This window comes from Bombina bombina, chromosome 6 (genome assembly GCF_027579735.1).
Source record: "Bombina bombina isolate aBomBom1 chromosome 6, aBomBom1.pri, whole genome shotgun sequence".
NCBI classification, from domain to species: Eukaryota; Metazoa; Chordata; class Amphibia; order Anura; family Bombinatoridae; genus Bombina; species Bombina bombina.
Window position 1 is genome coordinate 844,743,353 of NC_069504.1, and position 16,160 is coordinate 844,759,512.

General features: G+C 36.1%; 1 protein-coding gene across 1 annotated transcript in view; it reads left to right on the forward strand.

The window, feature by feature from the left end:
- Window positions 1-1,180: 1,180 nt before the first annotated feature.
- Window positions 1,181-16,160, forward strand: part of LOC128663760 (uncharacterized) — a 54,457-nt gene continuing 39,477 nt past the window's right edge. Inside the window, exon 1 of the mRNA XM_053718245.1 lies at window positions 1,181-1,519. Within this exon, the coding sequence (XP_053574220.1) occupies window positions 1,477-1,519 (43 nt within the window). The 5' untranslated portion in view covers window positions 1,181-1,476. The remainder of the gene's footprint in view (window positions 1,520-16,160) is intronic.

Sequence of the window (16,160 nt, forward strand, 5' to 3'; positions counted from 1 at the left end):
CACTCTTTCAAGACAAAACAGGTTATTTACAATTTTAATACATAAAAATATCATTGAAAAGTTATAAAATACACTTTTTAGGCCAGAGATGGGTGCACATGCTATATACTGCATATAAAATCATTTTTGGGGGGCTAGTACATTTGTTTAATTTATATACAGCTGCACCAAAATATACATATATATATATATATATATATATATATATATATATATATATATATAAAAGGTAGGTTAGCCCGGATGCGGTTTGGACTCGGGCCACGGACATCTTAAATAGTAAAAAAAATTCAAAAGCAAAACTAAGATTTTTTTTTTAAATAAAATTACTGGGCAGTAACCTGAAATACCGGACAGTCCGGTCTAATAACGGACACCTGGCAACCCTATCAGCTATAGCCGGTTGTATCAGATGAGGAAGGGGAGTTGCAAGTGACTGGCTAAATAAGTATACAATACTACGCCATTACAGCATTTGAGCACCAACCCTGGGTGATCGAGACAAGCACTGTTCCTTAACCTACTAAATGGGGCTAGACCTCAGTATTTGAGACTTGCTGCAGGATAATTGGCACTGTCCGAGTCTATTTGGACCTACTAAGTAATTGCAGCAACTACTATTACAGAGTGGTGATAAGTTATACATTATTATTGCTTATCTTATATTTCTCTATTGAGGTCTGTCTTGATATTGTATATTGTATGGTATTTGCTAAATATTTGATCATGGATTTAGTGTCTAGTTGGTCAGTGGGTGTGTCTGGGCAGTTTGTGGGCGTGTCTGGGTGCTCCATGTCTGAGGCTAAGGGAAATTCTGCAAATAGGGACATATGGCTGTCTTAGGAAGACAGAGCTCAGAATCAGGGACTTTCCCTCTCAAATAGGAACAGTTGGGAGGTTTTTGTATTTTTCAGATTCTCAGATTTTTTTAAAAAAAATTGTAATTCTGAATATAGAAAATATATACATTTTATGAAATCTAGTTTTGTAAGGTTGTTTAATTAAATGTGACAGAAAGGCATTAGGTGTCAGATATGATGTCAGTTTGCTGCAGATTACTAGTATGAGCTGGAAGAGATTTGCACTTTTTTATAGTGATATCACTGATCTATATTGTGACCTGAAAAACAGATCTCAAGTAATGAGTCACACTGTATGTAATGAGACTCTATAGCTCTGTAAATGTTCTGTGCAAACTGCATTTGTATTTCTAGCTGAGGTCTGGAAATTCCAACATGTCAAACTGAAAGTAAAAAACCAGGAAGTTGTCAGGGAGACAAAGAGATTGAGAGCAGAGACACAGTATGATTTGTACGGTCCGAAAGAGAAGGGCTAATAAAACACTGAAGAATCAGAAACATATATAGTATATAGTATAGGAAGAGTAATTACATTTATATAAGGGGCATATATTGAGAACAAGGCAGATACATATATATTCAGGTAGCCTTTGGACATGCTGTAAATGAAATCAGAATGTGGAATTTACTCTTCGTAACTCTGCTGATCCCGCAACCAGGTAAATATATTAACTCTTTAATACACACACACACAAGTGCTTACAAGGATTTTTGATAAGAGACAGCCAGACACCTGTGAGATACATACAGCATATACTACTAGGTAACATACACATTGTGACAGATTTAAAGGGATGTCATATAAACTCTTCCATTTTATATTTGCTTCTCTCCCTCTTTCCCTTACCCTGTCCCTCTCTCTTTATCTCTCCTATCTTTTTATCTATCTCTATCCCTCTCTCTCTTTCACCCTTTCTCTCTCCTTCTGTTTTTCCTTCCCTCTCTCTTTTCCTCTCTCTTTTTCTTTCCTCACCTTTTTCCTTCTCTCTTTTTTTTTTACTCCTCCCTCTTCCACCATCTCTCTTTCACACTATTTCTCTCTCACACACACTCTCTCTCTCACACTCTCTCTCACTCTCTCTCTCACTCTCTTTGCCTCTGTCTCTAATAATTGCATTTATTTGTAATGTACTCTCATAATTGTGTTGCTTTATACTGTACTCTGTCTCTTTCATAATTGTGTTCCATTATACTGAACTCTCTCTTTCTTGTTTTGTTATACATACTGTGCTCTCTTTAACACAAAACACACATATACTCACTTTTATTCTGTCATACAGTTGTTTATCTCTCACACACACTATTATTTAATCATGCTTTGCTCTGTCTCTCTCACACATGTACACTCACACATACACATATAATCATACATTCACTTATTATATTCCATGATCTCTCTCTCTCACACACTCATACACATTGTATTCCATCATGCTTTACTCTCTCACTCTTTTGCACATGCACACATACACACATGTACACATACACTCACTTATATTCCATGATCTATCTCTCAAACGCACACTTTTAATTCATCATGCTTTGCTCTCGCTCTCACTTATATTCTATGATATTGTGCTCTCACACACACACACATATTTTTTAAAACTGTTCTCTCACATAGACACTTTTTTATTGCATCATACTGTGCTCTCTCACACACACACACTTACAAGCACTTTTATTACATTATACAGTGCTCTCTCACACACACAAACACACACTTGTATTACATTATACTGTGCTCTCTCTCATACACACACTTACAAACACACACTTTTATTACATTATACTGTGCTCTCTCTCTCACACACACACACATTACAAACGCACACTTTTATTACATTATACTGTGCTCACTCACACACTCACTTACAAACACACACTTATTACATTATACTGTGCTCTCTCTCACACACACACTTGCATTACAAACGCACACTTTTATTACATTAAACTGTGCTCACTCACACACACACACACTTACAAACATACACTTATTACATTATGCTGTGCTCTCACTCTCTCTCACACACACTTACAAACACACACTTTTATTACATTATACTGTGCTCTCTCTCTCACACACACACACACGTACAAACACACACTTTTATTATATTATACTGTGCTCTCTCTCACACACACACTTTTATTACATTATACTGTGCTCTCTCTCACACACACACACTTTTATTACATTATACTGTGCTCTCTCTCTCACACACACGTACAAACACACACTTTTATTACATTATACTGTGCTCTCTCTCACACACACACACTTACAAACACACACTTTTATTACATTATACTGTGCTCTCTCATACATACACTTTCAAACACACACTTTTATTACATTATACTGTGCTCTCTCTCTCACACACATTTACAAACACACACTTTTATTACATTATACTGTGCTCTCTCTCACACACACTTACAAACACACACTTATTACATTATACTGTGCTCTCTCTCACACACACACTTACAAACACACACTTTTATTACATTATACTGTGCTCTCTCACACACACACTTACAAACACACACTTTTATTACATTATACTGTGCTCTCTCTCTCTCACACACACACTTACAAACACATACTTTTATTACATTATACTGTGCTCTCGCACACACACACTTACAAACACACACTTTTATTACATTATACTGTGCTCTCTCTCACACACACACTTACAAACACACACTTTTATTACATTATACTGTGCTCTCTCTCACACACACACGTACAAACACACACTTTTATTACATTATACTGTGCTCTCACACACACACAAACACACACTTTTATTACATTATATTGTTCTCTCACTCACTCACTCACACACACACTTTTATTACATTATACTGTGTTCTCTCTCGCGCTCTCTTTCTCACACAAACACATACTTTTATTACATTGTGTGTGTGTGTGTGTGTGTGTGAGAGAGAGCACAGTATAATGTAATAAAAGTATGTGTTTGTAAGTGTGTGTATGTGAGAGCACAGTATAATGTAATAAAAGTGTGTGTTTGTAATTGTGTGTGTGAGAGCATAGTATAATGTAATAAAAGTGTGTGTTTGTAAGTGTGTGTGTGAGAGAGAGCACAGTATAATATAATAAATGCGTGTTTGTGTGTGTGAGAGATAGCACAGTATAATGTAATAAAAGTGTGTGTGTGTGTGAGAGAGAGAGAGAGAGAGAGAGAGAGAGAGCACAGTATAATGTAATACAAGTGTGTGTTTGTGTGTGTGTGAGAGAGAGAGCACAGTATAATGTAAAAATAAGTGTGTTTGTGTGTGTGAGAGAGAGAGAGCACAGTATAAACACACACTTTTATTACGTTATATTGTTCTCTCGCTCTCGCGCTCTCTCTCTCTCTCATACAAACACATACTTTTATTACATTGTGTGTGTGTGAGAGAGCACAGTATAATGTAATAAAAGTATGTGTTTGTAAGTGTGTGTGAGTGAGAGAGCACTGTAATATAATAAAAGTATGTGTTTGTGTGTGTGTGTGAGAGAGAGAGAGAGCACAGTATAATGTAATAAAAGTGTGTGTTTGTAAGTGTGTGTGTGAGAGAGCAAAGTATAATGTAATAAAAGTGTGTGTTTGTAAGTGTGTGTGTGTGTGAGAGAGAGCATAGTATAATATAATAAAAGTGTGTGTGTGAGTGAGTGAGTGAGTGTGTGAGTGAGTGAGTGAGTGAGTGAGTGAGTGAGTGAGTGAGAGAGAGAACAATATAATGTAATAAAAGTGTGTGTATGTAAGTGTGTGTGTGAGTGAGCACGGTATAATGTAATAAAAGTGTATGTTTGTAAATGTGTGTGAGAGCACAGTATAATGTAATAAAAGTGTATGTTTGTAAGTGTGTGTGTGAGAGAGAGAGAGCACAGTATAATGTAATAAAAGTATGCGTTTGTAAGTGTGTGTGTGAGAGCACAGTATAATGTAATAAAAGTATGTGTTTGTGTGTGTGAGAGAGCACAGTATAATGTAATAAAAGTATGTGTTTGTAAGTGTGTGTGTGAGAGAGCACAGTATAATGTAATAAATGTGTGTTTGTGTGAGAGAGAGAGAGAGAGAGAGAGAGAGAGAGAGAGCACAGTATAATGTAATAAAAGTGTGTGTGTGAGAGACAGAGCACAGTATAATGTAATAAGTGTGTGTGTTTGTAAGTGTGTGTGTGAGTGAGCACAGTATTATGTAATAAAAGTGTGCGTTTGTAATGTAAGTGTGTGTGAAAGAGAGAGCACAGTATAATGTAATAAAAGTGTGTGTTTGTAAGTGTGTGTGTGAGAGAGAGCACAGTATAATGTAATACGTGTGTGTTTGTAAATGTGTGTGTGTGAGAGCACAGTATAATGTAATAAGTGTGTGTGTGTGAGAGCACATTATAATGTAATAAAAGTATGTGTTTGTAAGTGTGTGTGTGTGTGTGAGAGCACAGTATAATGTAATAAAAGTGTGTGTTTGTAAGTGTGTGTGTGCGAGAGCAAAGTATAATGTAATAAGTGTGTGTTTGTAAATGTGTGTGTGTGAGAGCACAGTATAATGTAATAAAAGTATGTGTTTTTAAGTGTGTGTGTGTGTGTGAGAGCACAGTATAATGTAATAAAAATATGTTTTTACGTGTGTGTGTGTGTGTGTGAGAGAGAGAGCACAGTATAATGTAATAAGTGTGTGTTTGTAAGTGTGTGTGTGTGAGAGCACAGTATAATGTAATAAGTGTGTGTTTGTAAGTGTGTGTGTGAGAGAGCACAGTATAATGTAATAAGTGTGTGTTTGTAAGTGTGTGTGTGTGAGAGCACAGTATAATGTAATAAAAGTGTGTGTTTGTAAATGTGTGTGTGTGTGAGTGAGTGAGAGCACAGTATAATGTAATAAAAGTATGTGTTTGTGTGAGAGCACAATAAATATATATATACACACACACTTTTATTCCACCATACAATGCTCTGTCTCACACACACATATATACACACACTTTTATTCCATCATACTGTGCTCTCTCTCACACACATACTGTGCCCTCTCTCTCACACATACATACACACACACACACATATATATATATATATATCATACGGTGCTGTCTATCACACACGTAATGTGCACTCTCTCACACTCACAAACACACACTTTTATTCTATCATACGGTGCTGTCTATCACACACGTAATGTGCACTCTCTCACATACACAAACACACACTTTTATTCTATCATACGGTGCTGTCTATCACACACGTAATGTGCACTCTCTCACATACACAAACACACACTTTTATTCCATCATACGGTGCTGTCTCTCAGACACATACTGTGCACTCTCTATCTCTCACACACACAAACACACACTTTTATTCCATCATATGGTGCTGTCTCTCACACACATAATGTGCACTCTCTATCTCTCAGACACACAAACACACACTTTTATTCCATCATATGGTGCTGTCTCTCAGACACATAATGTGCACTCTCTCACACTCACAAACACACACTTTTATTCCATCATATGGTGCTGTCTCTCACACACGTAATGTGCACTCTCTCACATACACAAACACACACTTTTATTCCATCATACGGTGCTGTCTCTCACACACATAATGTGCACTCTCTCACATACACAAACACACACTTTTATTCCATCATACGGTGCTGTCTCTCAGACACATACTGTGCACTCTCTATCTCTCACACACACAAACACACACTTTTATTCCATCATATGGTGCTGTCTCTCACACACATAATGTGCACTCTCTATCTCTCACACACACAAACACACACTTTTATTCCATCATACGGTGCTGTCTCTCACACACATAATGTGCACTCTCTCTCACACAAACACACACTTTTATTCCATCATACGGTGCTGTCTCTCACACACATAATGTGCACTCTCTCACACACACAAACACACACTTTTATTCCATCATATGGTGCTGTCTCTCACACACATAATGTGCACTCTCTATCTCTCAGACACACAAACACACACTTTTATTCCATCATACGGTGCTGTCTCTCACACACATAATGTGCACTCTCTCACACACACAAACACACACTTTTATTCCATCATATGGTGCTGTCTCTCACACACATAATGTGCACTCTCTATCTCTCAGACACACAAACACACACTTTTATTCCATCATATGGTGCTGTCTCTCAGACACATAATGTGCACTCTCTCACACTCACAAACACACACTTTTATTCCATCATATGGTGCTGTCTCTCACACACATAATGTGCACTCTCTATCTCTCAGACACACAAACACACACTTTTATTCCATCATATGGTGCTGTCTCTCACACACATAATGTGCACTCTCTATCTCTCAGACACACAAACACACACTTTTATTCCATCATACGGTGCTGTCTCTCACACACATAATGTGCACTCTCTCACACACACAAACACACACTTTTCTTCCATCATATGGTGCTGTCTCTCACACACATAATGTGCACTCTCTATCTCTCAGACACACAAACACACACTTTTATTCCATCATATGGTGCTGTCTCTCACACACATAATGTGCACTCTCTCACACACACAAACACACACTTTTATTCCATTATACGGTGCTGTCTCTCACACACATAATGTGCACTCTCTCACACTCACAAACACACACTTTTATTCCATCATACGGTGCTGTCTCTCACACACATACTGTGAAATGTTACTCATTTCTTTGCCTCACTCTGCTCTCTCTCCTTTTCTGTCTCTTGCGCTTGCGTTCCCTTATATTGTCCCCTTTCACACGCTGATCTTTACTCCCCTTTCTGTGCCCTCCATCAGACTTACACAAACACAAGCTCACACACGCCATTTGATTCATTTTCTGAACCAATCGAGTTTATGTTTTACTAAACTAATATTTTAAAAAGAAGCTAGATGCTGGCAATGATAAAACAGAAAGAGACGATCTAACGATAAGTTCTGAGTCATTTCCTTACCATTTGATTTTCTGTTCTTGTGACAATACACGGCTTGGTTTGATTTCAAGGGAATTACCATTATTCTCTAATCATGAGTGGGCATAAATTTCCCCTCACACTTATTTGTGGGAATTCTGTTGCTGTTAATGGTATTTTCAGACAATATATCTGTTACAGTTTGGGATTTTTTGTAGTTAAAGGGACAGAAAACCCCAAAATTTTCTTTCATGATTTGGATAGAACATACAATTTTTAAACAACTTTCCAATTTACTTCTGCAAGAAGGAAAAAAGGAAAAAAGAGAGAGGGCGCCACAATAGCGTGATATTGTCTGGTATTGTGAGCAACAATGTATAAACAAGTGGTGTGCTTACCAGAGCAAGAGGCACTGTACTATGACCAGTGCGTGATAGCTTGCTAGCACTTAACAGTGGCTAGTACACTGGAGGGATAGCGTTCCTTGGAGTCTTTACTGGTACCCCCTAGGCAACCTTTTCTTAATACTGGAAATTTCAATTGGAATATAGGACTTGGCGTGTTGTTGTATGGTATTGGAATACCACAAAGCATAGACAACTTCTTTTTTTTTTTTTTATATATATATATTTATTTATTTGTGGCTACCAGAGAATAAAACAAAACAAGGAAAATTCTTCCATATAAATATAAAACTACACCACACAGGATGTAAGCAGATATACAGCAAATACACGCATGGTGTAAACAAATAAACAGGATAAAACAAAAAATATGATTAAATTACATCATTCTCAATATATATTGAAGACAAATTATAATGTAACGATCAATTCTTTTAACTCTGGAAGCACTTTTTATCAGAAGCTGGGAAACAAAAAACACACTCACACGAGACAAGACAAAACAAAACAGGACAGAACAGAACAAAGCAAAACAAAACAAAACAAAACAAAACCAAACAAAACAAAACAGAACAAGACAAAACAAGACAGAACAAAACAAAATAAAACAAAACTGAACAAAACAAAACAATACAGAATAACACAAAACAAAACAAAGCAAAGCAAGAGAAACCAGAACAAAACAAAGCAAAATAAAACAAAACAAAACAAAACAAAATTTTTCTCTCTCTTACGTTCCTCTCTCCTTCTTCTTCTCTCCTAATTACATTGCCTCTCTTAGATATCAATTTTAATCCATCTCTCTTCCCTCAACTCGGGATCTTTTACTATATCGATTTTCTATCACCTCTATTTCTTTCTCTAACTTCTCCAGCCTGAAAGTTGTTCTACCTACAGCTTGAAACCCAATCTGTTGGAAAATCTCCTAATAATACCAGATCAAAAAAACAATCAGTACTTAAAAATGGGTATAGCATTATCTTTTGCACGTCCTCTGGGTATATTTTAATTATAGGTAACCAACCCAATAAAAATTGTTTACATTCTTTTTCACTTGCATCCGACAAATGGAAAGATTCAAATATAATCTGCGACTGAATTTCTTTAATAAAACATGAGAAACCAGGGAGCTTTTTTGCTTTCCAATTACTCACTATAAGTTGCCTAACAAGTAAAATGATAGTGTTTATAATTCTACTTGCTGGAGCTGTCCTTTGCCTAGACCGGACTAACAGAAGGATATCCTCAACTTCAAATTGTATGTTAGTTAAATACAATCTATTAATCCAAAAAATCACTTTCTTCCAAAATTGTTGAATCCTAGGGCAAAACCAAAACATATGTAGAATATCTGCATTCATGAAAACACATCGCGGGCAGAAGAAATCTTGACCCGCATACATTTTAGCCATTTTCCATGGTGTGCAATAATAATTATTAAGTAATTTCATATGACCTTCTTTCCAGCTAATTGGAATACGACATTTGTTAAGTGTTTTACAACTATCTTTTAATATTTCACGATCTATATTCGGAATCATATTTATCCATTTTACAGATAATTTTTGCATTAGGGAATCACTTTGTTTGGCGAGCATAATACTATATAATAATGAAATCGAAGGGGACTTGATTTGAGCAATGACCATAATTGTTTTTAATTCCGACCACGCGACTATCTCACCGCCATTCCACCCCTTAGATGATATAAAATGATATACTTGTAGGTAGGGATAAAAATTATTATTTGATAGATCAAATCGAGCTTTCAGAGTATCAAAAGAGATTATTTGTCGCTCTTCCGTTAGGAATTGCGAGACTGCCTTAAGATTTTTGTTGTACCATTCTCTAAATACCTGCTGGTTATTTCCGGGGGGAAATTCAGGATTGCCTATTAAAGGTAAATAATCCAAAAAAGAATAATCAAGACCAATAATGGAACAAATTTTTTGCCAAGCAAGGACTACGTTATTTACTGATATTAAACTTTTGACCTTGTACGGTATTTCTTTTGGTTGAATATGCAATAACGCCTTAAGAGAAAAGGGAGAGACTATACTACTCTCCAATTCTAATGTAGAGAACCAACTTGTTTCCGTGAGCCAATCAAGCGCTATTTTACCTAAAGCTGCAAAATTATAAAACGTTATATTAGGCAAGGCTAAACCAGCTGCTTCACGAGGTTGCATCAGTTTTTCTAATGCAATACGTGGTTTTTTCTTGTTATGCCAAATAAATTGTGAAAAGCTAGAATTTAATTTCCGTATATCAGTTTTATATAGAAGCAATGGCAAATTCTGTAAAAGAAAAAGAAGCCGGGGAAAGATTATTGTCTTTATAAGATTCACTCTCGCTGTCAACGATAATGGGAGAGTGGTCCACAGTTTCAGGTCGGCTTTTATTTTCTGAAATAGCGGGAAAAAATTAAGGTCATACCATCTTTCAGGGTTCCTATGAAGATATATTCCTAAATATCTAAGAGAGTCTACCTCTTTAAATTCCAGATTGTCAGCTGTATTACTTGTTTTATATAGCCACATCAATTCGCTTTTATTATTATTTACTTTATAGCCCGAGAAAGAACTAAAAAAATTCAAGCAGTCTGTCACACTTGGGATAGCTCTGGGTGTATTATAAAGAAAGATCAATATGTCGTCTGCATATAATAAAGTTTTGAGGACATTCTGACCGATAGAAATACCTTCTAGAGTATCCCGTAACTTAATAGCCAGAGGTTCTAATGCTAGGTTGAATAGGAGGGGGGACAGGGGGCACCCTTGCCTAGTACCTTTTTTCAATCTTATCCCTGAAGTAAGATTATTATTAATTAAGAGATAAGATATAGGACACTTATAGATATTACGAATGAACCGGACAAAATCATTTTTAAAACCAAACTTTTCGAGGGCCATAAATAGATATTCCCATTCTATAGAATCAAAAGCTTTAACAGCATCAAGGGTTAAGATTGCACAATCATATTCAAAATATCTACCTGGATTTTGGCGAATATTCCATATATAATCCAATAAGTTTATCACTTTCCTTGTATTTTTGGAGACATTTCTTGAGGCCATAAACCCTGACTGATCCGAATGTATCACTTCATCAAGACATAACATTAATCTAGATGCTAAGATCGAGGATAGTATTTTATAGTCCGTATTAAGAACGGAAATTGGTCTGTAGGAACCTGGATCCTCTGCATCTTTCCCTTTTTTAAGAATCAGAGAAATGTTTGCAGCCGCGAAGTATTTTGAAGGTATATTCCCATTCCTATAATAGCTATTAAACAATTTTTCTAAAGTAGGTTGGATTTCATCTGCCAGTATTTTATAATACTCTGCAGGCAAACAATCCGGTCCAGCGGCTTTATTCAATTTGGTCTTATCAATTGCTTCCGCTATCTCATTTACTGAAATGGGAGCATTCAACGCCACCACGAGATCTTGTGAGACTCTAGGGATTTGTATTTGAGACCAAAATTTTTCTTGATTCTGTGCATGATTGGTACTTTGCGTGTAAAGTTTTTGATAAAATGCAAATAGCGTTTGGTTGATGTCCGATACTCCCGTATATCTAATATCTTGATCTCTGATTGCTAGTATATAGTTTTTTTTCTTTCTACCCTTAACTAGTTTAGCAAGAAATTTGGCTGAATAGCCAAAGTGTCCTTTATATCGCAGGTTTAATTTTCTCTCTTCCTCAAGGGATTTTTGCTTAAGAAAAACATCCCATTCCTGTCTGGCACTAGAATATTTTTCCCAAAGTAGACGCGATGAATCTCTAACGTATTTCTGATAACTATTCTTGACTTGTTTAGCAAGTTGGATTTCTCTCTTTTTATCTTTGCATTTTTTTTTGCACATATAGGCCTTAATTTCTCCCTTTAGATACGCCTTAGAGGCTTCCCAGAAGGTTTCGATTTTCTGAAAATATGCTATATTAAAAGTACAATAATCTTTCCATTTCTGTTTTAACCACAAATTAAATCTAATATTCTTGTACGTAAACCGTGGGAATATAATAGTTAAATTTTTATGCACTTGGATTTCGGAAGAGAGAAATGACAGTGAGATAATCGCGTGGTCGGATATCACTATATCACCTATTGTAGCCTTAACTTTCTGTATAGAGAGAGATTCAGCAACTAGTAAATAATCTATTCTTGAAAATGTTCTGTATTTTTTGGATTCACAAGTATATATACACTGGTCAGGGTTTTGAAGTCTCCAGACATCATTTAGTTTCAGCTGGTAACAAAATTGTTTCATGTATTTAGCTTGACTGTTATATACCGCTATGTTTTTTTTTTAAAACCTATCAAGTTCAGGACAGAACGAAAGATTAAAGTCGCCCCCTATCACTAGATTATCTGATATAAATAGTAATAACTTACTCTTCAATTTTTCCCAAAAGTTTTTGGAGAAATTATTCGGTGCATAGATATTGCAAAAGACAAATCTTATCTCTTTTATCCGAATTTGCAAAATTATATATCTTGCTTCCTGATCTACATCCGTCTGTAGTATTTGATATGATAAATTTTTATTCAGGAGTATTGCAACACCTAATTTCCTACCGCGACATGGGGTAGCGATGACCTCGCCTATCCATCTACATCTCAGTTTTGGGATCTCAATATCTTTTAAATAGGTTTCCTGTATAAATGCAACACTCGGTTCTAGTTCACCTAGCTTTTTAATTATCAGCTTACGTTTTATTGGATTAGTGATACCCCCCACGTTCCAGGATACAATCGTGAAATTTTCTAATACATCAAGCATGATAAAGTATAATAGAAGGTCTTAAATCAATTACTATCTCCAATATCTCTCTCTTCCTTGCGCTTCCATTAAAAAAAACCAACTTCTTAAGAAGCCAAATTCTTACCCCGTGGCATAGTGCTTTATCCCCTAATCTATAAAGGGAGCCATACAAATATCCGTATGTCATGAGTAGATTTCATGAGTACATCCCCATAGAAAAAGTACTAAGAGAGGTTGAAGGGGGGAGAGAAAAAAATAAATAAAAAATCTTTACATTTACAACAAACACTAACATTCCTATATCTAAATAATGGGACACTTTCAATCTGAGAGTATCTAACTCACTAGGTTATCTTTTAGAATCACTGTATTCTCTTGCTTTAACTGGATCAGTGAACATAAGCTTATTGCCATTGTCCTCCACTATAATTTTAGCGGGGTAGATCATTCGGGCTTTAATACCCTTATTTATCATGATCGTGCATATAGGAGACATAGCTTTCCTTTTTTTAACTGTCTCGTTGGAAAAATCTTGAAATAGCATGACTCTTTTATCATTTATAATAAAAGTATCAAATTTCCTATAAAGTCTCAATATTTCCACTTTATCTTGATACTTAAGTAGTTTGAATATACATGTCCTATTTCTAACTAGTCCACTCTCAAAAGTTTTTTTTGTTCCTAATCTATGTGCTCTTTCAATGGACAGGGGTAGAACTTGCGGGGAGAACCCTAAAGCTAGGGGTAATGTTTGGGAGGTAAATTCAATCAGGTTGTCATAATCTGCTGTTTCAGGGATACCAACAATTCTTAAATTACTGCGTCTAGAGCGATCCTCTTGATCCTCTAGACGCGCTTCCAAATTTTGGATTATGGTCTGTTGTTTAGCTAGAATATTTTCTTGTTGATTAACCGTATCTTCTAAAACAGATATTCTATCCTCAGCTTCCGCCATCCTGATGGCGAATTGCTTAACTTCTTGATTAAGAGTGTTAAGTTCACTCGAAATATCACTTAGTTCCTTTTTAATTATGTCAAATTGTGGTGAAAAAAGATTACTAATCTGGATTAATAAAGACTGATTATCATTCGATATAGATAATGTTTCACTAGAGTCAGAACTAATATCAGCCCCCTTGTTTTTTTTTCTTTAGATTTGGCAGGCATTTTAGAAGGGTGTTGTGTGAAATATCTTTCTAAAGACATATAGACTCAACAAATGTGTCAGAAAAAAAAAAAAAAGACAAAAAAGAAAGCAAAACAACAAAGTTTGTGTAAATATAACAGATAAATCTAATCTAATAACAGTGCATATTGTGAATCTAAGTGGTCACTTCTAAGAATTAGTGCACAATTTTCTAGTTTTCATTATGGAGAATAAAGCTATCCTCTATCAAGCAAGAAGAAAAAAAAAAAAAAAATTTAAACTATTTAGGGTGCTATTAGCAAGGAAAAAAAAAAAAAAATCTTAAACTATTTAGGGTGATTTTAGGTTTCCCCGAAATTACTTCCGGGGCTACAAATATCTAAAGTTAGTGAACTGCCTATATCAGGCCATAAAAGTGAAAAGAAGGCCTGCACTAAAATTAAAGTTACAGGGGTAAGTCAGTAATATAACAGTGAACGTCTGATTAGAAGTTGTAAATGTAATTAAATAACTCTGGAACATAATATTGTATGAAGATAAATTCTAGCATATCAAACACAACCTCTTATCATCCCCCTTTTTTTTTTTTTTTTTTTTCCCCCCCTTTTTTTTTTTCTCTTTTTTTTTTTTTCTAATTTCTTACAATTTCTGTCCCATTTTCTAATAGATTAGAAAACCTTGATAGTATAACGATAGAACAGAACTAAACAAAGTCCAATAATCAGATTAACTTATATCCAGTTATATACTCCAATCTTCAGCTTCTCTTAATATATCAGGATGTTATGATTCCAAAGTATATCTAATCCAATTGTCCCTTTAATCAAGAGAAGTACTTAGTTTCCCTCTTTCTCCTTTTCTTATTCTTCTTCTAGAGGAGAGATACCAAAGTGAAAGATACAATAGATGACGTGGAAAGGGTCTCTTATAGAAAAGTTATTGCCCAGATTATAAACACAGTCCCCCTGATTTTTTCTTCCTATCTTCCTTGCTTGTACAGCCTTTTTCTTTCCCCTAAAAGGGACACAGACAGTAGAAACCTTGGACAAGGGAGTCTGGGAACTGTCTCTCAAAGACTTTAGACACTGGAAAACGGTCCCAAAATTTAAAATTGAAACATACCCATGTAATAAGGGGTTGCCAGAACCCGGTGTAGAACACAGTTGTTATAGAAAAGATATTATACGATACCTCTCCCTTTTACAGTCTTTTACTCCAGGCCTTCTAGGCCCCTTCTCTTGGATCTCAGTTTCGGAAAGGACTCAGGAACAAGCTGTGGTCAGAGAGCAGTACTATAATGGTTTCAGCGGCCAACTTACATGGTGAGGACAGCAGTCGGGGATCCCTCCGCGACCGGAACTCACCACACTGTCAGCCGCTCGGTTCCAGTATCGCTGGCCTGTCACGCCCAACCAGGAGGGCACACGTCACTGCCTCTTCCGATCTCGCCTCAGGTAGAATCGAGTAGGTACAGGTAAGGGGAGATATCGTAATGTGGCACCGGGTATTCACATTAGCAGGTACAGCTTAGTTTGACTTGTATAGGCGATCCCAGGTCTGGAACAAAACACAGGTAGTAGCGTCACCGCAGTCGGGCTTCGGCTGAGAGCAGTGGCAAGTTCCACAGCACGGTGCCAAAGGAGCTGTGGGGATCACAGCCAAGAGGCCAATCTCGGTCAGTGGTGCGGTTCTTCTCAGGCCCTCCGTGAACGCTGAACTAAACTAATATTTTAAAAAGAAGCTAGATGCTGGCAATGATAAAACAGAAAGAGACGATCTAACGATAAGTTCTGAGTCATTTCCTTACCATTTGATTTTCTGTTCTTGTGACAATACACGGCTTGGTTTGATTTCAAGGGAATTACCATTATTCTCTAATCATGAGTGGGCATAAATTTCCCCTCACACTTATTTGTGGGAATTCTGTTGCTGTTAATGGTATTTTCAGACAATATATCTGTTACAGTTTGGGATTTTTTGTAGTTAAAGGGACAGAAAACCCCAAAATTTTCTTTCATGATT